The sequence below is a fragment of the Rhinolophus sinicus genome, chromosome 15 (assembly GCF_057876585.1).
Source record: "Rhinolophus sinicus isolate RSI-liver-muscle chromosome 15, RSI-T2T, whole genome shotgun sequence".
Lineage (NCBI taxonomy): Eukaryota > Metazoa > Chordata > Mammalia > Chiroptera > Rhinolophidae > Rhinolophus > Rhinolophus sinicus.
The window spans coordinates 4,713,232-4,736,200 of NC_142515.1; the positions used below are offsets into that span (position 1 = coordinate 4,713,232).

The 22,969-nt window shown below is 45.3% G+C and overlaps 1 protein-coding gene across 4 annotated transcripts in view; it reads left to right on the plus strand.

The window, feature by feature from the left end:
• The window catches only part of C15H10orf90 (chromosome 15 C10orf90 homolog), a 191,054-nt gene that overhangs the window by 126,026 nt on the left and 42,059 nt on the right, over positions 1 to 22,969 (plus strand). For all 4 annotated transcript variants that reach the window (XM_019728236.3, XM_019728237.3, XM_074338815.2 and 1 more), the window contains one exon: positions 6,829 to 7,948. In XM_019728236.3, coding sequence (XP_019583795.3) covers positions 6,829 to 7,948 — 1,120 coding nt within the window. The remainder of the gene's footprint in view (positions 1 to 6,828; positions 7,949 to 22,969) is intronic.

Consider the following 22,969-nt stretch of genomic DNA (forward strand, 5'->3'; position numbering starts at 1 on the left):
TGTTCACATTTTATTTTGCTTAGTCAAAAATTGAATTAACACAGCAGAAAATCTAACCATCAATGACGAAGACTTGTTACATGAAAGTGTGCAGCGTATATGCAATTATTCTTTTATAATCTTCACCAAGAGTCTGTAAATTTGCAGTGTCAAAGCAGAGTAGAGTGATTGAATCTCAGTTTTAAACCAAAATTAATCTGCTGGAGAGGGAGGGAGGGAGGGAGGGAGGAAGGGAGAGAGATGCTATATAGCATTTTGAAGGTGGAGAAGACGTAATTTGAAATCTAACAGCTAGTACAGGTTGATACAACCGCAAAAAGTATTAGTGGTCTCAAATCGGGAAGAGAATTAAAGGTCGTATTTATAAAATGAAATGTTTTGATTCTAGAGAACAAAGAACTCTGTACACAGTGGTTGCCGTTGCCAGTGTATCACATGGCGGGCTCTGTGTAATTGCCTCATCTCATCCTTTCCACAGCCCTGGGAGGGAGGTCTTGTCATTATGCTGATTTTGCCGGTGAGAAAACTAAGTCTAGTACGTTCAGTGGTTGACTTGCCCCAAATCTCGCAGCTCGTAAGCTGTCTGGTTTCAGAGGTCGGGTTCTTACCTTGCTCTAAAGGGCTGGCCTAGAGGAGGCTCATTCCCGTTGAATAGAATTTAGAATATGGACTTTTCCTGCCTGAAGGGATTGTCGGGGATGTCACAGGTTACAAGGCATGTGTTGTCTTTCACAAGTGAATATTCTGCCACCAACTTTTGTAATGCTGACAGTGAAATTATAAGAATTGATCTCTCATAACAGATTAAAGTAGCAAGGGTATCCGTCAAACATATTTTTTCCTCGAAATGCCTGCCTTAGGTATTATCCTTTGATTCAGCTCTGCATTTAATAAACCCCGATATTTCCCTGCAAGACCCTGGGACTGAAATCCCACACAATGGAGAAAGGATGTTATTCTGGGTCCTGAGATTCAGTCATCAATATTTAAAGCCCTTTCTATGTGGAAGGGCCGAGCTCGCTGTCTGAAGATGTAAAGATGCGTGTCTGTAATTAATTTGTTCCCTGGCAGCAGGAGCGGGAACCCTTCCTGGGTTGCAGGGAGGGAAATGAGTAGTGGATCATGACAAACTTTCACTGGGAAGAGCTAGAAGCCAGTTAGAAGGGGAGGGTGAGGACCAGGTCGGTGACCACTCTTTTAGGAAAGATACCAACTGAAACCCTTTCTTGCCTCTTTCCCCACTGAAAGGCAACTTTCAGTCTTTTCCTGTTGATGTTAATGTTCAGTTTGGTCACTAACGATCTAGAGCTGGGGGACCACGTGTCTGGGTCCCTATAACACACACTCACATTTGGTCATCATCTGCGCCTCCGTTGATTAACTCCCAGAAGTCACACCTTCTCCACATCTGCTTTGGAATGACCCGGATCACCTAATGTGATCATGTCAGCAGTGTGACTTTCAAATTTCCCTTCTCACTTTGAGCTGCTGATGCCCCTGCCTGAGTGTGTGTTGTGTGGCTGCTGCAAATGATGAAACACCCCAAACAGACGCCCTCCTTTGTACTTGCCATAAACCCCACCTCTCCGTGAGACTGATCCCTTTTCCTTTCAAAACCCATCGAAGCTGTGGAAATGAAAGGCGGGCACTTCTGTAGCCAAGTGGTTATTTACAAGGAATGAAATATGGAACCGAGTGTTCTTTAAAAAAAAAAAAAAAACAACAACAACAAAAAAGTATAAATTTTTCTTACAACAACAGTAATGGCAACTCCATGTAGACACTTACGAAAAGGCAGAAGTATATTTATTTCACTTATTTTTTCATGCATTGTTTTACATATGACTGTAACATATCTCAACTTTTATAGCTCTCTTTTATTACGTAACACTCTGTCACAGACATGTTGCCATGTCACTGAAATTCCTTGTCATCTCTGTAATCTCTGCAGAATACGATGCAGCTGTGTGGGCCATGACTTACCTGCCCAGTCCCCTTTCAAGAACGATTTCGATTCTTGCCAGCTTTTCACTGTTATACATCGTAGTGCATTGAATCTTTTGGTTTCTAGTAAATTCATGGAAAGACAAAAGTTTCAGGATGGAGAGGGAGAAAAGCTTCAATTTTTCCATTTGTCTTAGAACCGTGCCTTCCTATTGCTACAACCAGAGTGAACCCATACAATTGAAAATGCGTTACAGTTGGGACGAGACACCGCTGTGTTGACAGATTACCGGGTGGCGCTAATGGGGGTAAAAGCATGTTTGCTGCTAACACGGAAGTGCCTGTAGAGACTGTCTGTGGGGAGAGGGAGCCAAAGAACCCATCTGGGACATACAGCTGTACGTTGCAGAGTGGCTGTGGAAAGGGAAGTCATTGTCTCATGGAGAAAACATACAGATTTCAAAGCTATAGGTGGGATTAGACACTTACCCTTTGGAGAAATAAATTGCTACAGAATAAAAGCATGTTCACTCCAGTGTTTCAGGACCTGATTTTTCTGACCATTCGCTGTTTATTTTGTTCTTACTTCAGTTAATGAAATGGTGCCCTTCTTAGTAATACGTCTTAAGGCATAAATATAAAGTTAAAAACAGTCAATGGCATGTATAAAACTGCAAGGGCAGTTACCAGCACTACAAAATCATGTTTGAAACATTTAAAAGAAATCAATATCTTAAGCAGAATTTATGAAAAGGAAAATGTACAAATGCAAGTGTTGTGTGGTGCTGGTCAGGAAATGGGTGATTTACTACCAGAGCAAGATGCAGAATCCAAAGATTCATTTGACCTCTCTCTGACCTTGAGCAGTCTACTTTAAATGCAAGATGATTTTCTTCCTTTCAAACCAAATCTGACATCGGTTAATTTTATTTTAGATAAAAGGTGTCTTTTTTCAAAGCCATGTTCAGTTAACCCAGTATAAAGAACAGATGGAGTGACACACTGAAATAGCCTAATTGGGGAAGATATTTGATGTAGAAGATGTGATTCCTTTTTAAGGAAAATTTGCCGTTTTAAAAGTAGTTGGCCAACTTAGGAACATCGATATGGTGTCTCATCTCTTTCTTGGTTTCACACCCCCAAAGAACTGGACACAAAGGGATGTATTATAGTCTGTTATGGGCTGAATTGTAAACCCCCCCCCCCCAATTTATGTGTTGCAGTCCTAACCCCCAGGACCTCAGAATGCGACTGACCTTGGAGACAGGTCTTTAAAGAGGTAAATGAGGTCATATGGGAGGGTCCTGGTCCAATATGACTGCTGTCCTTATAAGAAAAGGAGGTTAGGACACAGGCAAGCACAGAGGACACAGGGGGAAGACAGTCATCTGCAAGCCGAGAGAAGAAGACTCAGGAGGAACGGACTCTGCTGACGCCTCGGTCTCGGCCGGGCTTCTAGCTCCTAGAACTGGGAGAAGTTCCGCTTCTGTTGCTTGAGCCCCCCAGGCTGTGGCACTTGGTTATGGCAGCCTGAGCCGACTGATACTGATTTTGAAGAGGTTGGACCTTATCTTTAATTACTGAATGGGTCTCAATGAGAAAATAGGATTTGATAAAGAGAACTTGCCAGACAAGAGTCTGATGTGTATTGGACAGCAAAGAATGCAGTGTTTCCTTTTGTTTCTCTCAGTTATTGGTTGGGGCTTTTGTCAAAGCTGAGTCTAAACACCTGAGAAAACACAGGATGATTTAAGCTCATAATCCCTGTCATGGTAATTTGATTACCTGCTTGATGTTATCTCCAGTCTGTTAACTCCAGGAGGCCAGGAAGCTTCCTCAGCACCCCACACAGAGCCTGGTGCATAGTAGGTGCTCAATCAATATTTGTCTGATGAGTGAGTAAATAAATGGTTTCACCATGACTGTATGTCATGAGTAATGGAATTTATGTCTATTCTATATTCATTCTATATTCATTCTATATTCTCATGAATAAAATTTCAGTGTATTGGGTATATAATGGGTTATTTCCATTTTAAACAATTCAAATAAACTCACACGCATTCATTATAAATTCCATTGAGATATAGTATAACTTCGATATAAAAACGCCTTTATTCCTCCATAAGCTTGACTATGTCAGATAGTCACTGATTTCTGCTGAATCATAGGGAAAATCAGACCCTGGAGTTACACCACGTGTTTGTACTTTGGGAGGTACTTTCACTCCCATCATCAGTTTTGATCTCCAAAACTTCCTATGAGGTAGAAAAGGTAAATAGACTTTTTCTTTGGAACTGAGTTTCCATCAGCATTTATTCCCCAGGTCAGTGTTACCCTGACATGCTCAGCAATTCCAGGGGGGTCTTTTCTGTCCTTGTTCCTGGCTGAGATGACATTCATTCATTCATTCATTCATTCCTGGAAACTCACCCCTTGTTTCTGGTACCCGTCGTTCATACCAGGGCCAAGGCTCTCATGGGATCCTCACCTGGAAGGGTGGGGTACCCTCTTGATGTCGAAAACCAGCTGGACAATGAAGCCTGGGATCTCCACAGGAATTACTGTTTTCCCCTTGATCTGCAGCTCTGGAAAGCAAGGCTCCTCCAGGGTCCTGTGGCCAGTCTGGAGCCCCAGGCTCAGGACGGACAGTAGGAGGTCCGAGTCCCAGCCCACCATCCTTTCCACCTTATCTCTGCAGATGCACCCACTGCAGCTGCTTAAATGTAGTCATTCTGGGCTCATCTCCATGGTCCAGGGAGGGAGGGGTCCAGAAATCTGCATTTTAAAACCAGCCCCTACGTGTTGTTTATGCAGGTGGTCACTGGCCCAAACTATGGGAAACAATGCTCTATAAAATAAAACCAGTGCTGCAGTTTCCAAGATGGATTTGTTTTCTCTCCCAGGGCTGGCATCAGAAGGTCTTCCCAACGTCATCTGCCCACTGGGACTACTGGAAGCTGTAAGAACACTGATGCCTGGGCCCCACCCCAGGGGTCCTAATGTAGTTGTTTAGGGACAAGGCTGAGCATCGGGGTTTTATAAGCTCCCGGTGACTCACGTGCCACTGGGCTGAGAGCCATGAAAGGGTTTTGAGAGGGCCTGGCTCATGTCGGCCATCTGGAAAAAGGTACCAAGTGATTTTTCACTTTTTTTAAAAGATGAAGTAAATTTTCAGATGACTCTCCTATCAGTTTCTTCTTCTTCACCTACGGAATCTCTCGTCATGTTTGAACTTGCAACTTTCCACATACCTTTAAAATATGACCCTGTGTGAGGTGATGGATATTGCCATGAAACACAATAAAGAAAAAAAAAGGAGAAACCAAGAAAGACAAGCCGACCATCTTCCGGAGTCTCCCAGGAAGGACCGATGAGCCTCGGCCGAGTGCTAAGGTCACACACGGGGGCTACCCATGAAAAGGCCAGCTGGAGAACAGGACGTTCGTGGAGTCAATGAACATTAATCCTGCTCCGAAGAAAACAAAAATGGCCCCGTGCTTTCTTCTCATGTCTCAAGGCAAGAGCACACTTTGCTCTCATCGAACATAGGGCTTTCCGCTCCCCCAACAGGCGAGCAGCCCCCCGACGCTGCTCCCATTTCTCAACGTGTGCTCCCGGAGCACGTACATCAAGTACGGTGGGGATGTTGGTTAAACTGCAGATGCCTGCCCCTCCCCCCCCACACACAGAACCACAGAACCAGGACCTCTGGAGCCAGGGGAAGCTGCCACTGTAAAACTGCAGGTGACCGTTAGGCACCTCGGAGCTTGAGACCTGCTGCCCATGTGCGGAGAACCAACTGCACCTTCGGGCCCCCGAGGTGAAGGCTGCAGGCACTGGGGGTTGAGGAGCTGCCAGCATTATTTTTGATTCTGTGCAATTCATGCAAGGGTGTATCTGAAGCACTAGACTAATAAACGTCAAATGGGGGCTTGCGCCGGCAAGCACGTGCCAGGGCTGGAGTCCATTCAGTGTATGTCTTCTGCCGTGCTCCACCCATGCACCGGATGAAAGCAAAGCAAAGACAGAAGACACTCCTCTGCCTGCTCTCAGGCTGCTTGCGTGCTGTACTAAAAGTACCAGCACATTGTTTTGGACACACTAGTGATTTACTGTTAGGACACACGACCTGCTGATGAGGAAGTCCGAAACCCCGTGACGGGGACATGGACAGAAACCTGTGTTTCTGCAGCAGAGCTTTGAAAGGCAGCTGAACTGTCTCAGTCCTAACCCCCACCCCACCCTATTCTGATAAGTGATGGTCGTGGTCAGCGTGCCAGTCGGGTCGGCTGGCAGCCTTGAAGATTGATTGCTGTGGTTTTGCTCTCTGGGATTTGACCCCGGGAGGGCAAGCATGGGGAACCACACTGAATTCCATCTAAACGGCAGATGTGGGGATTCCTCTGGGGAGTTGGAGACCCAGGCAGGGAGGGGGATCCCGGGACTCAGGCTGCTGTTGCCATGGAGAAGCGCTGACTCACCTCCACATGAGTGTATCCCAAGCCCCACCCTCCTCCAGAACTGTGTCTACCCTCCCCGGTGAGGCTGCGTCTGTATCAGGCACTCCTGGGCCTGGTGGACGTGCTTATCGAAATTTGGTGATCCCCGTCACACACAGACCATTAAATAAACTAGAAATAGACACCTGTCAGAGACAAACCAATTCCCCAGGCGGAGAAATGTTTCCAGGATGTATAATCGGTTCACAAACAGATTGGGTTTCCTGCCCTTCAGAACAAATGCTCGGAGATGGTGTCGGGTGTGTGGCCAAAGCCTTGGACGGGAGTGTCAGGGACAGCGTCCTGTGGGCCTTTGAAAGAGGGTTTTTTGTCTGCGGTACAATGGGCGACTTGAATAATTGCCATCTCTTTCCATTCACAGGAGACTCTGGCATCACAGAACACAAAAATGATTTCATCCATAGTCATCTCACAGCTGATTGATGAGAATACATCAAAAAAGAATGGGGCCGCCTTACCTGTGTCGTGCCCGCTGGCTCAGCCTCACGCGTGTCCCATGAGGCGACCTCTGGCTAGTCGCAGTGGAGTCACCATCGACAGGCCGTTCGCCTTCCTTCCGGGCGGATCAGCAATTCAGACGTCGCCGGTGGGGGTGCGAGGACCTGAGACAGAGCCACCCCCCAGGGAGAAGCCCTGCAGCCGCCCCCAAAAGGGGTTTGCATCCATCACCATCACCGCCAGGCGCGTGGGCCCCCCAGCCAGCACCCGGGTGTGGGGGGCTGTGCGAGACCCACTGTGCACCAAGTGCAGGGCCCAAGGCACGCTGCTCGGGGACCCCTCTGCTCTGGCCGGTCGGGCTGATCCATGTCAGCACAATGGACCCTTCGCTTGCACGGAATTCTCCAGAAACAGCTCTGTGATGAGACTGACATTCCCTGAGGCCCATGCACGGCTGTGTGAGGAACACGAGTGCTGGGTTCCCAGTGTGGACGACAGACAGAACAGGTTTTCTCCAGGCACCCCGCAGTCAGGAAAGAGCCCGCTGGTGTTCAGCTCCTGCGTCCGTCTCAGGGTGTCTCAGCAGTGTCCAAATTCCATCTACTATCTGGACAGGTCCCTCTCTGTCCCCATTCAGCCACCTCAACTGGCGGGCCCTAAAATGCACAGATCTGTCCTGTCGCTCAACCTAAATTGCAGTTCACACAGATTGACACCAGATGGAGTAGATGGCACAGCTAACGGAGGGCCAATAGGCAGCACCCTCAAGCCAGAGCTCAGGGAGGGAAGCCAGAGCCTCCTGGGTCCGCGCTGGACCCCGAGCGTGCAAGAAAGTTTCTTCAAGGGAAACCCCTCGTTGGGGCGGCTGCATCTGGGGACCGGCTCATGTCCTTGGAGTGGCTCCCCTCCCTTGGAGAATACAGATGGAGGGACTCACCAGGTGACTATAAGGAAGGACAAGGAGGACCATGCAGCTCGTTGTCACACAACCATTCGCGCCAACCAACTGTCCATTCACATTCCTGGCTGGAGTTACACGGCAGGTGAGTGACCGCCCACCCTCAGGAGGGGCCGCCCAGCGCAGGGGCTCCCCCCGGTTGGTCAGGTCCTCTGTAAACGCCCTGCTGGGGCGGGTAGTGAGTTTCTTGTCTATAACTTATTCCAAGAAGTGATTCTCGATAGAGTTGCTTTATCTGCTCAGGTTGCTTAATTGTGAACTCGGTGTGGATGTCTGGACGGGGAATGTTTTCTTGCATGATCCTTTTGTGGATTATGAGACACTTTCCCTCAAAGTTTTGTTTCCAACAGTACTTCGAGACCATATGTAGCAAGTGGGAAATGATAGCCCTCAAATCAAGTTATTGCTAGTTTAGGCGGGCGCCGTTCCTAACAAGGTGGAAGAACTAAGGGCCGTCAGCCCCAGAGGTTTCGTCTCCCTGTCCCCAGCGTCTGCGTGTCCGGAGGTGCCCAGAGTGCTACCCTTTTCACTTTTCAATCAGAGAGTTGGTATTTATGGATTGGCCTGAGGAACTGAGACTCCACATCCCTACAATGGAGTACACGTGTGTGAGTATGTGTGTGTGTGTGTGTGTGTGTGTGTGTGTGTGCGCGCACATGTGTGCGTGTGTGGTAATTAAGGGACAGTTCCAAAATGAGGCAAACTGGGGACTCTCTATGTCAAACAGCAGAAGCAGCAGTTTTCTGTTTCCTGGGTTGTATTTTCAGGGGCAACTTGGCCAGAATCTGTTGCTGTTTTGACCGTTGCCAGGGCCAGCCAGAATTTCCAAGGTCAGCTGACCCCGGGCTCCCCTCACCTCTCCCTGGAGGTCAAGGAGGGGAAAGCAGACCTTAGCTAAAGCCCACAGTTTGTTCTTTCTCTGTGTCAACTTCCCATTTTCTGCTTTACTTTCTGCAAGAGGCTCTGGTTTATGAATTAGTGACTTTTCACTTGGGGAGAACATTTAAAGATAATAGTAAAATTGAAAAGGCAGCATATGCATAATAATTTTACAGTGCGATTTTTGTCCATTAAAGCTTTATTAATTAATAAAAATGAATGACAGTAAAATATTCTAAGGCTTTCATGTGTGTAGAAATATTAAATGATGTAATTAATTAAACGAGCGTTTGTGTATTAAGTGCTCAGATTTTTAAGGCAATTTGACACAGCTTTCAGATTGATTGGATGGTTGAAATGCCTGAGTCTTACAGATGTGTTATTGCAAGGAGGAAAATGTAAGCAGCCATCAGTGTTGCAAAGGTGGGCCTCACTCTACTATTTAAAGGAGTTGCTGAAGCCAGCCACTTCCTCTTCCTTCCTTGCAATAATTCCTTGAGGAAGGTTCTGGAAATATGTGACCCATGTTGTTGTAAGCTCATCTTTGTCTTTATGCCTTGTCTCGTGGTGTGAAATGATAATTTGTATTTATGGCACTTGCACCAAAGGATCTTTAAAAATCACTAGAGCCAGGACTCACCATCCATCTCAGAGCAGAGGGGCGCGAGCAGAGATAACCCCCCAACTTATTTTTGGCTTTGGTGCAGAGGAGATTTTTGACTGTGACTGTCAATGAGTCCTCCTGTAACTGACTTTCTTAGGCAAAGAGTATGAGTGAATTCTGCTTCCCACAGGCTGACTTCCCTCAGGAGAGCTCTATGTCCCAAGGGTTTACACGTGGCTCTATATCACGTGGCCTCATGCTGCCATTTAAGGAAACAGATACTCACAGAGGCCCAATCCCCTTTTTCAGAATTGCCAATCTATTATTTTCGAGTGCAGTGAATGGGGCCAGGGCGCACTAACTCTCAGAGCCTGTTTCCTCATTGCGGTAACTGGAGAAAGACGTGGTTTGGTGTTCTCGAAGGTCCCTTCAAGCGTGAAGCAATTTCAGCTCTATTTGCCTGACGTGAAATCTGTGAGGGAAAGAGGCTTCCTGTGACTCTGGGTCCCTTAGTCCTGAAGTTCAAAGCCACAGAACCTCAGGCTACCGTTGGGGGCACATGCCTCAGACGTGTACAAATGCACACTCACACACTCACACACTCACACACTCACATCCCTGTACTTTCCTGCTCCCGACCTCAGAAACTAATCCGCAATGGAATGCGTTTCTTCCCAGGTGACAAGCGCGCTGCTTGTCCACTTTGTAGAATTCCTGCCTGAATTTTATAAGCACAACAACCACAGTCGGTGCTGGTGTAACCCGCACAAGCCTGCAAGGGGCAGCTCTCTGGCCTTCATCCTGACAAAGCGTGTTAGTCGGAATGCAGTGCTCTCCGACACTGGGAATGCTCATTCAAACTCCAAGGAAAGGTTTGTGCCCTCCTGCTGGAAACTGGAATCTTGTCAGGCGTCTTGACGGCCTCCTGTGGTGACGCATTGCCCTTAGTGGTCCTCATACTTCATAGTTTATGAACCTGGTCCTTTTCAGCTGAAGGATTCCAAAACAGCACGTGCACAGCGTCCTCTCTAGCTGGCTTACAGCTGCAAGGTGGGTGCAGTCTGGGAGATTCTGCAAATGGAAGCAAGGCGATCTTGGTTCTAGTTCAAGGTCATGAGACAGGAAGTCCTACAAGTTGCGTTCTTCAATGAGCCCCCAGGACATGCACCCAGAAAGATTACTAAGATTAGGGAAACAGGATACTGACAAACACTGTGCCGTATGGACAGGCCGTGTCTCCCGGGACGTAGCATTCTAACAGACCCAGGGTACCTGCTGTCGTTTCAGGGCTGAGGATTTAGGACTGGCTCCCTCATTGCTCATCTCCTCTGTCCCTGTGTGCTTGTTCCTTGCGTCTCCTCCGTTAGTAAGCATCCTGCCAGCACCAGCCAGATGGGCATTGTACAAACTCCTGCTCCTACTATAAGGAAGAGTTTCATCATCGTTACTGCCGCTGCTGCTGTCATCGTCACCATCACCCTGTTAATAACCATCACGTACACTGTGGAAAACCTTAATGCCAAGCCCTGGGCTACAGCCATTGTATCCATTACTTTGAATCATTCAAACCATTCTGTAAAGAGAATATCATTATCCCTGTTTTGTAGGTAAGACAAACAAGGCTTGAAGATTAAATGATTTGTCCAATCCATGTGGCCATTAAGTGCCAGAGCTGAGAACAGTTCCGTGCATCTGGCTCCTGCCAAGCCCTTCTCAGTGACAGCCCTAAGCAGAGCAGTTTGGCTGGTGGGGACCCCCTCCCCCCCAATGTGCACGATAACTATCAACCATGATGTCTGAAGACCACTCTTGGATGTAAGGAGTAGCACTAGTGTTTGATGGCCGGTTGCCCTGGTAGAATCTATTAGGAGGGCGAGCTACACAGCATTTCTAACTAAATGTAATGAGCCATGTCATTTGATATGGTTAAAACTTATTAGCTCAGAAATCCTTCCCAGCCTGAAATCCCATTCTTTGTGGTGTGGTGTGCTATGGCATATACAACGTTGATCCCAGTGGTTCTCTCCTCGCTCGGTATTTTATGCCTAAAACGGTATTGACTTCGATTTATTACTTATAGCGGATTTCGTTTTGCATCCTTGGCCTGGAGCTGAAGCTTTCCCCAGTTCCCAAACCATCCAGGCAGACGGAACAAAACCACCTGGTGTTGGAGGAGAGACTGATGAGCACACTTTTTGCCCACATCTGTTTGCCCCAAACACTGAGGTTCTGTGGAGGACCCTCTGCCCTGGAAGCCCCAGGCAGGGCCTCGCCTTCTGGTGGCATTAGGCTCGGACATGTTTGGTGGAGTTTCGTATCACTAGTGACCAAAGACGTGAACGACCGGAAAGGAAGGAATCCAAAGGGACTTTCCTGCCAGAACATCACATGCGGGCTGTGTCTACTAGCGTCCTGACACTAGACTCTCACCCATCAGTAGTGAGTGACATTTATTCCATGAAGGAAATACACATACCACTCAGGGGAGACTAGCTCACAGACTGTGCCTGTGGGAAGCCTCCCGGAGACGTGTGCCTTCCACGCAGCTCCCCCAGGCCCACAGGACTATTTACTGGAAGGCCCAGAAGACATTTGAGGAGCCCTTATTTTACAAATGTGGTTTTTCTTTAATGATCCAGAACTGGAACTAGCAAGCTTTTTTTTTTTTTTTTTTTTTTTTTTTGGTAAAGGGCCAGATAGTAATTAAATCAGGATTTGGGGCCAGATGGTCTCCATAGCAACTACTCAACTCTGCTGTTGTAGAACAAAAGCAGCTACAGACAATGCATAAATAAGTGAGTGTGGCTATGTTCCAATAAAACTTTATTTATAAAAACAGGCAGTGGGCCAGATGGGTCCAGCAGGCTGTAACTTGCTGACTCTGATTCATCCATCCTCCAAGACAAACTTGACCCTGTTTGCCAGTGCTGCATGTTGGATGCTCTGGAAATTCAACTCTGAGATGGAGTTTAATGGGCATTTATTGGGGAGTGCTCTTGGGAGCGGCAGCACCCGTGGATGTGAGGGAAAGAGAAGGAAGCAAGACTTTGCAGGGGGAAGCGTTGCTCTGTGATGCAGTCTTAATGAAGGCCTTAGGGAATTCTAACTTTGGGATGTCCCTTCAAAGTTATTCTGAGTTAAGGCGAGGGGGCTGGACCTTTATACCCCTTGGCGAGGGGATGTGACCTTAGCTCCCTTTGGCCGGCCAGCTGCCATCCTTGTGGCGCAGTGCCGAGGACTATGTTCCTGCAGAGGAGTCCCAGGAGCTGGCGGAATGGACCCTTCATTCCTGAGGGGCATCTGAGTGCCTCACATTTAAATACTGTTTCCAATTTGTGATCCTATAATTCTCTAAAACAAGTCAAGGCTCTCGCCTGGCTGGACCTGGGGCTGTGGGGTGGAGGGGTGGGGTATGGACCTTGGCACCTGTATAAAGAGGGCAGTGGAGACTCCTGCTCTCCCACCCTTGACGTTTATTCATTCACTCAACACCAAATATTGGACAGTTGTCCAGGAGCGGGAGCGGCGAAGTAGACCGGGATGGCAGTGGTGCTGCGGGGAGGTCAGATTCCTGGGCGAGGTTTTGAAGGTAAATCCCAAGTGTTGTCAATAATCAGATGTCAATAATCAGACATCTAAACGATACCCTGGAAATCAGTCTGCAGTGTAGACTGTGGTCCGTGTTCTAAGCCTTTAACAAGGGAGGCTTAATTTAGAAGCGGGAGTTGGTCGAGAAGAGCTTTCTGAGGGAGGGACTTGTAAACGGATTCTTAAAGCAACAGTAGAAAGATCGGCGTGTGCCAAAGGCTGACGGCAGAGAGCTGGGCACTTTGGAGGAACTGAGAAGGCCAGTGTGCCTCCAACATAGCGAGTAGCGCCATGAGGCTGGAGGGGTGACCTCAAGCCATGCTTAGGGTCAAGGTTAGGGGCTTAGAGGCAGAACAAGGGTTTACATACAATTGTATCCTAAGTGCAGTCATGTGTGCTGTAATGTCTACCTTATTGATATAATGTATGCTTTAAAAAGATTACTCCTGCTCCTCAGAGTGTAAGCAATCAGAGAAGGTGGGGCTATTGCTATGTGTAGGGGGAGCCCCTGTCGGAAGCTGGGGAGGCAGGGAAGTAGCCTGGTGCTGGAATTGACAAGCCTTGGTCATCGATGAGATCGGGAGGAGGGAACAGAGAGGTGGCAAGGGTGACATCTGGATTTCTGGCTGAGCACTGGGAAACCATTGCTTTATTTTTTTATAGACATTTTGTTTTTCATTTTTCAGTTTTAGCTTCACAGCAAAATTGAGAGGAAAGTACACAGATTTCCTCTAGCCCCCTGCCCCCCCCCCACGCCACACGCATAACCTCCCCCCACTATCAGCATCCTGCAGCACAGTGGTGCGTTTGTTAATGCACCACATTGACACATCATCATGGGTTAAAAGGCCCCGTTTACCTCGGGGCCCACTCTCGGTGTTATACACTCTCTGGGTTTGGACAATTATACAAGAAGGTCTATCTACCATTGTAGTTTTGCAGAGTATTTTCACTGCCCTAAAAATCCCCTGTGCTCCCTCCATGTATCCCTTTTCCCACAACCTCTGGAAATTACTGATCTTTTTACTGACTCCTTAATTTTGCCCTTTCCAGAATGTCATATACTTGGAGTCATAAACATATAGCCTTTTCACACTGGCTTCTTTCACTTACTAATAATCATTTAAATTTCCTCCATGTCTTTTATTGTGGCTTGAGAGCTCAATTATTTTTAGTGCTGAATAGTATTCCATTGTCTGGATGGACCACAGTTTATCCATTCACCCACCAAAGTACTTCTTGGTTGCTTCTATGTTTTGGCAGTTATGGATAAAGCTGCTATAAACATTTGTGTGCCAGCTTTTGTGTGGACATAAGTTTTTAGCTCCTTTGAATAAATATCAAGGAGTGTGATTGCTGGATTATATGGTATATGGACTATATGTTTAGTTTTGTAAGAAACTGCCAAACTCTCTTCCTAAGTGGCTGTGCTCTTTTGCATTATCACCACCGACGAGGGAGAGTTCCTGTTGCTCCACACCCTTGTCAGCATTTGGTGGTGTCAGTGTTCTGGATTTTGTGTGGTGGCATCTTGTTTTAATTTACATTGCCCTGATGGCATATGATGTTATCAATATTCTCCTGGCTATCAAATTAATACATTATAGGCGCCCATGAATGATAAAAAGCAGAATAAAAAGCTCAGGACCCTGCAGTAATTATTGTTAATGTTCTAGCATATTTTCTTCCATTATCTTTCTGCGCATGTCTACTTTTTATTTTAAATAGTTGAGATCCTACTACATATACAATTTCCTTCTGGGTCTCTGCCACTTAGCACCATTTCATAATATTCGAACAATCTTTGGGCATACTCATTTGCCATCTGTAGATCTTCCTTGGTGAGATGTCCATAAAGGACTTTGTCTCATATTTTATTCAAGTTGATTGTTTTCTTATTGTCAAGTTTTAAGAGTTCTTCATATGTTTTGGATAACAGGGAAGAAGGTTTTTTTCCACTTGGGTGGTATGTCAGGACAAGCAGAGAAGGTCCTGAGCACCATGGGACAAGTTATGTGTGAAGGGTCAGTGGGATAGCAGGCGCACATGGCAAGCTGGGGGTTGGACCCATGAATCTGGAGCCCAAAAGAAAGTTCTAGGTTAGAGTTATGGTTTGGGGAGCCTTCTTCCTAGAGTTGGTGTTTTATGCCACAGACGTGCTTGAGAACACCCAGGGAGAGAAGGGCAGGAAGTGAAGAGGACCTGCAAGTGCCAATATTTAGAGGTCTGGCGGGGGCAGCAGCATTTCCGCTCAGTACTGGTCCTCCCACCTCTCCAGCTGTGGCTTTTGTTTCTGAGGCTGTGCTCTGTGACCAGTTACTTCACAGGTTTTACTGCATTTACTCCTCCCTCAAAGTCCACGGGATAAGTACATTATTTTCCTTCGTTTTCCAGGTGGGGAAATTGAGATACCAAGATGTAAAGTGATTTGCCCAGGCCTCACCGATAGTTAGGTGGGGGCGGGCCAGGCTTCACACTCATGATCTGGCTGTGTTCCCGTGGCCTCCTGATGGCACATCCCAGGCCACTGGTGTCACCTTCCTGCTCTTTGTAATGGTCCCCTCACCTCTGGGACCCCAGGCTCAGAAGTTTGAATGGTCTTTGAACGCTTGATTCCCTTACCTATGATGCCACAAGTCAAAAGTCAAAAGTCTCTTATGTCCATCCATCTTTTCCATGTTCACTGCCGCTGTCCTCATCAAGCCTTTATCTTCATGAAATTGTTATGCCCAAATGGATTTATTTTCCTGACTATCAAATTAATACATCATAGGCAACCAAGAGTAATAAAAAGCAGAATAAAAAGCTCAGTGTTCTGAAATAATCATTAATATTTTAGTATGTTCCATTCTCTTTCTATGCATGTCTAATTTTTTCTTTTAAATAGTTGAGATCCAGGGGCATATGTACTTTCCCTCTGGGTCTCTGCCACCTAGCACCATATCATAAATATTTCCTGCTATTAATAGTACTTCACAAAGATAACTTCTACTGATTATGGCATGATTTTACGGATATATCAAAGTTTACCTATTTCTTCATTGTTGGTCCTGAAAGTTGTTAGTCATTTTTCACTTTTTGAAATAGTATGAATGTGAACACTTGGTGTTTAAGGCTTTTCTGTATTCTGGATTATTTGCTTTTGAAAAACAATCCTTGAAATGGAATATTTAAATCAGAGACTATTAGCCTTTTTAATGTTCTTGATACGATGTCAAATGAGACTCCAGGCAAAGCCTAGGTGAAGGCCCTTTCTGTGTGTGCTTGGCCAAGATTAGGCGTCAATGTGCAAATCTCTGCACGTTTCCAGATGAAAATACTGCTTTGTTGTGGTTTCAGCTGGCATCTCTGTGATTGCTAGTAAAGGGGAGCATTTTGCTTTATGGTTCCTGCCTCTCAAGAACCTTGACCCTGGCCATGGCTGACTCAGTGGCCCCCCACCCGTGTTGCCTCCCCTCTCCTCACCAGTATCAACATTTGGTGGCACATCATTCTCAGTTGCACACTGTAGGATGTTTAACAGCATCCCTCGCCTCTACATACTAGACACCAATACCCTCCCTCCCACCCGTGACAACTGCAAACGTCTCCAGGTATTACCTGGGTGGGAGTGGGTGGGCAGAGCTACGACAAAAGCACTCTTCATTGAGAAACCAATGACTGTGCTGTGCCCAAGCCTCCCGACAGCCCCCTGTGATTGGGGACCACCCTGCTCAGCAGTCCTCACTGCCCACCACTGTGACTGAGCTTCAGTGCATGTCCCAGCCTCGTCTCGCAAGTGTAAGACTCCTGGGAATTTTATAGCCTTGCAATGCAATGTATGTGCTAGGTCATCGGGGTCATTTTCTTCATGTAGACAGCATGTTCCTGAGGTCAGGACCCAGGTCTTCCCATGGGCCCTGACCTCTCCATGCCCAGCTGTGTACCCTGGGGCACAGAGAACTGGCTTAGGACCTGTGCTCGGCAGAGAACAGGCCATTCTGATGACCCCACAAAGCCTTGCTGATGTCAAGGTCACTTAAAAGCTTGCCGTCTTTTCTTTTTCAAACCACCTCTCCCCTTGGCCATATCCCACGCCTCTCTGCCTAGGAAAGAGTGGGGAGCCATGTAACATTCACCATCCAGAGGTAGGTGGTGAAAAATAAAGGGAAAACTATAGCATTCCCACTTGGTTTTAAAATTAAGAGGGGGTGGGAATCTGAAAATACTGTTTTTCTCTAAGAACTCAATGATCAAGCGTTGTCATGGAGCAAGTTTATCTTCTGCAGATGGTCAAATTCAATGCCGGAAACAGAAGACACATGAGCAGTGAATGTTTTTTGGTGTGTGTAACTCGTAGTAAGGCTTGGTGAGACTGTATCCTTTCCCCCATGATCTTGAATGTGACGTGGAGACCATTCCAGAGTCTTCTGGTCTCCAGAGGTTGTTCACGCCAGCCACCCCAGCTGTCTGTACTAAGAAAAGGGCTTTCTTTTTTCCTTCCGAGGGACTCCCTCAATTGTATGAAAGGGTTATGTCCCCACATTACTTAGAAAACAGTCGTTCTAATGGGCGATTTGCTCAAGTTTGCCAAGTATGGAGTGAGAGAAATGGACTCAAAGCCTGTAGCAGGCTGATGGGACAATGGTTGGATTTGTAAATTGGGGAACTTCAGAGCAACCCTTTACGCATACATAAGAAGAGTGACTATCAGGGTGACCTGGCAGAAGCCCCAGGGGTTTGGGAAGGAGACCCACCTCAGTTTCAATTAAAGCTCTGCCAGTTGCTGACCTGTGTCCTCTAGGAGGTAATTTACACAAGGAGTACCAAGCTTAGTGGGAACTCAGTACATTTTGTAACCATCGTTAGTCTTTAGTTTCATCTGAGCGGTCGGTAGGAAATCACTTTAGACATGATTTTGGAAAGAGGCAGTGATGATAGCATGGTGAATTCTGTAAGGAAATGCATTTCAGATATAGATGACCCTGGAAAAAAGAAAAAAAATAATAATCTGAGAACAGGTGGTGTGTTTAATTCCTTTGGCGTGATGTTTTCTTTTTTGTTTTTGTTTTTGTTATTTTCCCAATTATCTTAAAGCAGAAGCTCAGCTCTTTCCAAAACATGTAATTTTATTTTTGTTGTCACTGACTAACATTGGAGAGACCTCCTGTGAAGTCATCTTAAACTATGTTGTCCAAGGAGTTTGTTGGTAAATACAGAAATCTTGTCGACATTGCCATCGTGGGGTCATTTCTGTCCCATATTCGGTCACAGCTGCATGAAGCCATTACTGTGGGTGAAGTGCCACAGCTCACAGTGGGGCACGCTAGTAACCTTACGTGGTTCAGCAACTGTTATCAGAGAGTGTGGAAAAGGTGTTCTTCAGCAGGGAGGGCATCAGACTCATCAGGGATGCTTTTTCAAAGTACCTGTGCTGGATCTACCTACGTACCTACGCTAAGTACCTACGCTAGAATCTGAATCTGTGCCTCCCTGGTTAAGAGCCCTGTTGGAGGAGGTAGGGGATGGAAATAATTTTTCTTCCACCTAAGTTCTCTCTGGGGCTCTTCTAACAAAAGATATGTTTCACAAGAGAAAAACAAGCAAGTCTATTAACATGTATTCTGCAGGTGTACACGGGAGCTACCCAGGGGAAAATGAGTAACTCAAAATGGTGGCTTAGAGCCCTGGCTTATACAGCATCGTCAACAAAGAATAATCGTTTTGTGGAGAAATGACAGGATAAAGGAAAGCGGTTTTAGGCATCCAAGGTCAGCAAAGTGAAAAGGTAAATACATAAAAGGACACTCATGGTAGATGAAGGCTGGTAAAGTTAGTAACGTTTATGTCAGTTTCTCTGGTGTCTTCTTCAGCTGATGGGGGCTAAAGTTGTTTCTAGTGATTAAATTCTGTTTTTCCTAATAGAGAAGAGAGAAGGGACACCTTTGTAAATTTATATCCTGCTTTTAGGCAAGTAGGGGGAAGGCAGAGAGCTTTCCTTATATCTGCTGCTTCTCAACTGGCTTCACCTCAAAAAAATCCTTATACCAAAATGGCATATTTTGGGGTGGTGTGTTCTGCTCCCCTTCACGGACAGTGCTGTTCTGGAGGACAGCTTGTCCCTTCTGTGCATCTTGATGCTCAGCTGTTTAGGGGTAGAGGTCAGACTCTTCAAGGTTGAGGTCCCCAAGAGGTCCTGGGGGCGGATGCGCGGGGCCGGTGTTCTCTTTGCTGGAAACACAGCCTTTGTCATGCTCTTATGAAGGGATCCTGCTGCCGCAAATGCCTGCCCTCACCCACTCTTGATTCATGTGATAAATGCCCTGTAGAAACATCAAAACTCATAGTCCGGGTGAGGAATATATAAGTTGGGCCATTAAGTGCTGGTTGTCTATAGATTCAGAAGTTGGAGATGAATGCTGCCAAAATTCAGTTTTTTGTCATCATTTGCCCAACGAGTGGAGGCATTTGGTCTTCTGTAGAAGTGCTTTTGCTTTCACTGTGCTGTGATGTTGTATCACAATCCTACATTAAGGATGTGGGTCATTCATTTATACCATGTTATTTATCTGCCCCACAAGGAAAACACAAAAACCCTTCACCCTCCTTGTTCCCAGAGTTGTGGATCTGAGCAAGTGGTCCTTAGCCCTCAGAGCATTTGACCCAGGCAGCTCCTGCTGTTCCTCCTCTGACACTGTGTGTTGGAAAATGCAGGGCTAACTCTGAGACCGGTCTCTTGCAAATATACAGCATCTTATTTGGTGTTCTTGCGTCTTGTCTTTTCTATGCATAAATAAATCAGCTAGCTGAAATAAAGGGGGGAAACTGTATAGTTTTACTTAAGATCTGCTCCCTCCTTGGGCAGGAAACTAAATTGAAGACCCAGGCTTGCTGTTGAACAAGATGATACACAGTCTGTGGTGTTTCAAGAAAATAGAAGCTTTTCGATGGTAGTGTTGTTGATCAGATGGCATCCTGTCCCCACCCTCATAGTGTGTGTGTGTGTGTGTGTGTGTGTGTGTGTGTGTGTGTAAGACCAAGTGACCCGCTTCAGTTCAAAAAATGATAAAAAAGGAGCTGTGATGTGGAACAGGAGACCCAGCCAGCAAAGTTTGGGAGGGCTGGTCCATAAAGCGCACTGAGTGTCACAGGGCTGTACGTTAGGGAAATGGCGCTTACCTAGACATCGGCGGGGAAGTTGTGCTGATGTACTCCGTGTGGCAAAGCCCAGTGGGATTCTGCCAGCTGAGAGCCCACCTGGGCTGGAGGCAGTGCTGATGGCACCGTGGTTTCTCTCCAGGTCTAACTCCATCCATTAAAAGGTTGCTTAGTAAAGGGCGTAAATGTGATCAGTGTCTTCTTCCACCTTTGCTTTTGTAATGTTTTTCTCCCCTTATTGCTAAAGTAAAATGTGCATTGTGAAAATTAAAATGTAGATAAGCAAAAAAGAGGAAAATGAAAAGCAACTGTGACCCCAACACCCACAGCTAACAGCACTGCTCGTATTTCAGTAGCTTTTCCCAAAAGATTACTTGGTACTTCTCATATATGCACCAGCCTTTTTCTTTATTCTCTCTTTTCTTTTCTTAACAAAAGGGGGGTCATGGAAAGCATGGAGAAAAAGCCTACGTTTTTTTTTTCAACAATGAAACGTGAAATTGCTTTTCAGGTCCTGCAAGCATCACATGGCTACATAGGCTTCCGCTGTATAGATTTACCTAAACTATTTTTTTAAACATCCTTGTCGAATAGATTGTTTCCATTTTTATAACAGTGTGTTGATAAACGTCCTTGTAAGGGAATCTTCATAGGCATTTTATGTGATTTCCTTAAACCAGATTCCTAGAACTTCTGGTTCAAATGATAGGCACAATTTTAAGGCTTTTAATATAAATTTCCAAATGATACTCTGTGTCAGTTGTATCAATACACTATTAACACATAAATACCAGCTTCCCGAGCACGCACAAGCACTGGGTGTCGTCATTACAAAAATTTCCATGTCATTTTGATAAGTGAAAAATGGTGTTTATGATATATTAATTTGTATTTTTTGGATGGAGAGGTTGAACTTTCTCATGTGTTTATTATACATCTATAATTCTTTCGTGAATTGCCTCTATGTTTTCTTTGGCCATTTTTCTTTAATCTTTTTTTCTTTTGACTTTTTATTTGTTAAAACTATCCTTTTGTACTCACTTTTTAATGTTATTTATTATAATTTTTTAAACTTTGGATTTTGAGATAATATCAGATTAACAGAAGAGTTGCAGAGATAATACAGAGAGTTCCTATGTATCCTGTATATAAGCTTTTTCCGATGGCAACGTCTTACATAATCACAGTACTTTTTTATCAAAGCCAGAGTTTCTCAATTTAGCACTATTACCATCTTGGACGGGATGATTCTTGGTTGCGGGGGGGCTGTCCTGTGTATTATGGGATGTTTAGCTGTATCTCTGCCTCTGCCCACGAGATGCCATTAGCACCTGCCATCTCTCCCCAGTTGTACCACCAAAAATAGCTCCACACATAGCCAGATGTTCCTTGGGGAGCAAAATCACCCACAGCTGGGAGTCACAGTTGGGAATCACTAAGAAATCAATAATGGTACAATACTATTAACTGAACTGCAGACTTTATTCAGATTTCACCCGTTTTTCCACTAATGACCTTTCTCTGTTCCGGGATCCTACGCAGGATATCGTGTTACATTTAGTCGTCTGTTTATGGTATTTTTTGCCAATCAGATGTTATCTTAATCCTTTTCCCTTTGTTATCACTGACAGGCTTAGCATGGCCTTCTCGGGCCTATATTCCTCTCTAGCTCCTTTATTTCATCCTGCAATCCCTCTGGATAGATTTCCTCAAATAGTGTAAGGTTGGGATGTATTTTTCCTAGGTGGTTTGCCAGTTGTCTACCAACTATTGATGAGATAATCCATTATTTCTCTCCTTGTTGGAAATGCCAATCATATATTCGTATGTACACAAGGATTCCCCTGGTTCATGCAGTTGTTTCCTTCTAGAAAATTGCATGTCACTTGAATATTATGTGACTCACAAAAGCTACTCTGGTATTGGCTATGGATTTGAAAGATACTACTTTTAACTACTGCTAAGTGTAAACTGTTGGCATTGGATGTACCTCATTACTGTGGGAGTCAGATGGTTAGAGAGACTGGCTGGCATCATATCTTTTCAAATTTTACTTTTTACTTTAAATATGCACCTTCTCCATCTCATCCTACACTGTTGTTTGTTTTTCGTCAGCTATACTGAGATATAATTGACTTACATTAAATTTAATGTACGAGTATATGCTCGTGTAACGAACACCACATTGAGACACAGATATTTTCATCACTTCAGAGAAATAGCTGGCCCTTTGCAGTCAGTCTTCCCCCTCCCCGCAGCCCCGGGAAACCTCGGATCTACTTTCTGTCACTATTCTCGAGTCTCTAGAAATTGCAGTAAATTGCACTTTCTTTGTGTAAGGTTTCTTCCATTCAGACTAATGCATTTGAAGTCTTTCCTGTCGTTCGTTGCCTCTTTCTTTAACTTCTCTCTGCCGTGTTTAGCAGTTTCATTACAGACTCTTGCACATAGTTTGTTAAATGTATCTTTAGTTATTTCATATCCTTTATGCCACTATAAATGAATGATCATGATTTATAAAAATCGCATTTCCAAGCTTTTTTGCCTACGCATAGACCTGTGTCCTTGAATCCTGCAACCTTGTTAAAAGCACTTAATTATAGTTGTGTTTTTGTAGAGTCCTCAGGATTTTCTGTGTACATGCTATTATGTATAAAGTTTTATTTATTCTTTTTCCATCTTAATGTCTTTATTTTTTTAATTTAGTTTTTATTTTTATTTATGTATTTATTTTTGCCTTATTGCACTAGGTAAGGCTTACTGTAAAATGTGGAATAGAAGTGAGAGAGTGAGCATTTTGACTTACCCTCTTGTTCCCTGTAGAGATTTGGGATAGATTCCATCGAGCAGGTTGAGGAAGGTTCCTTCTATTCCTAATTTGTTCCTTTCTTTCTTTAT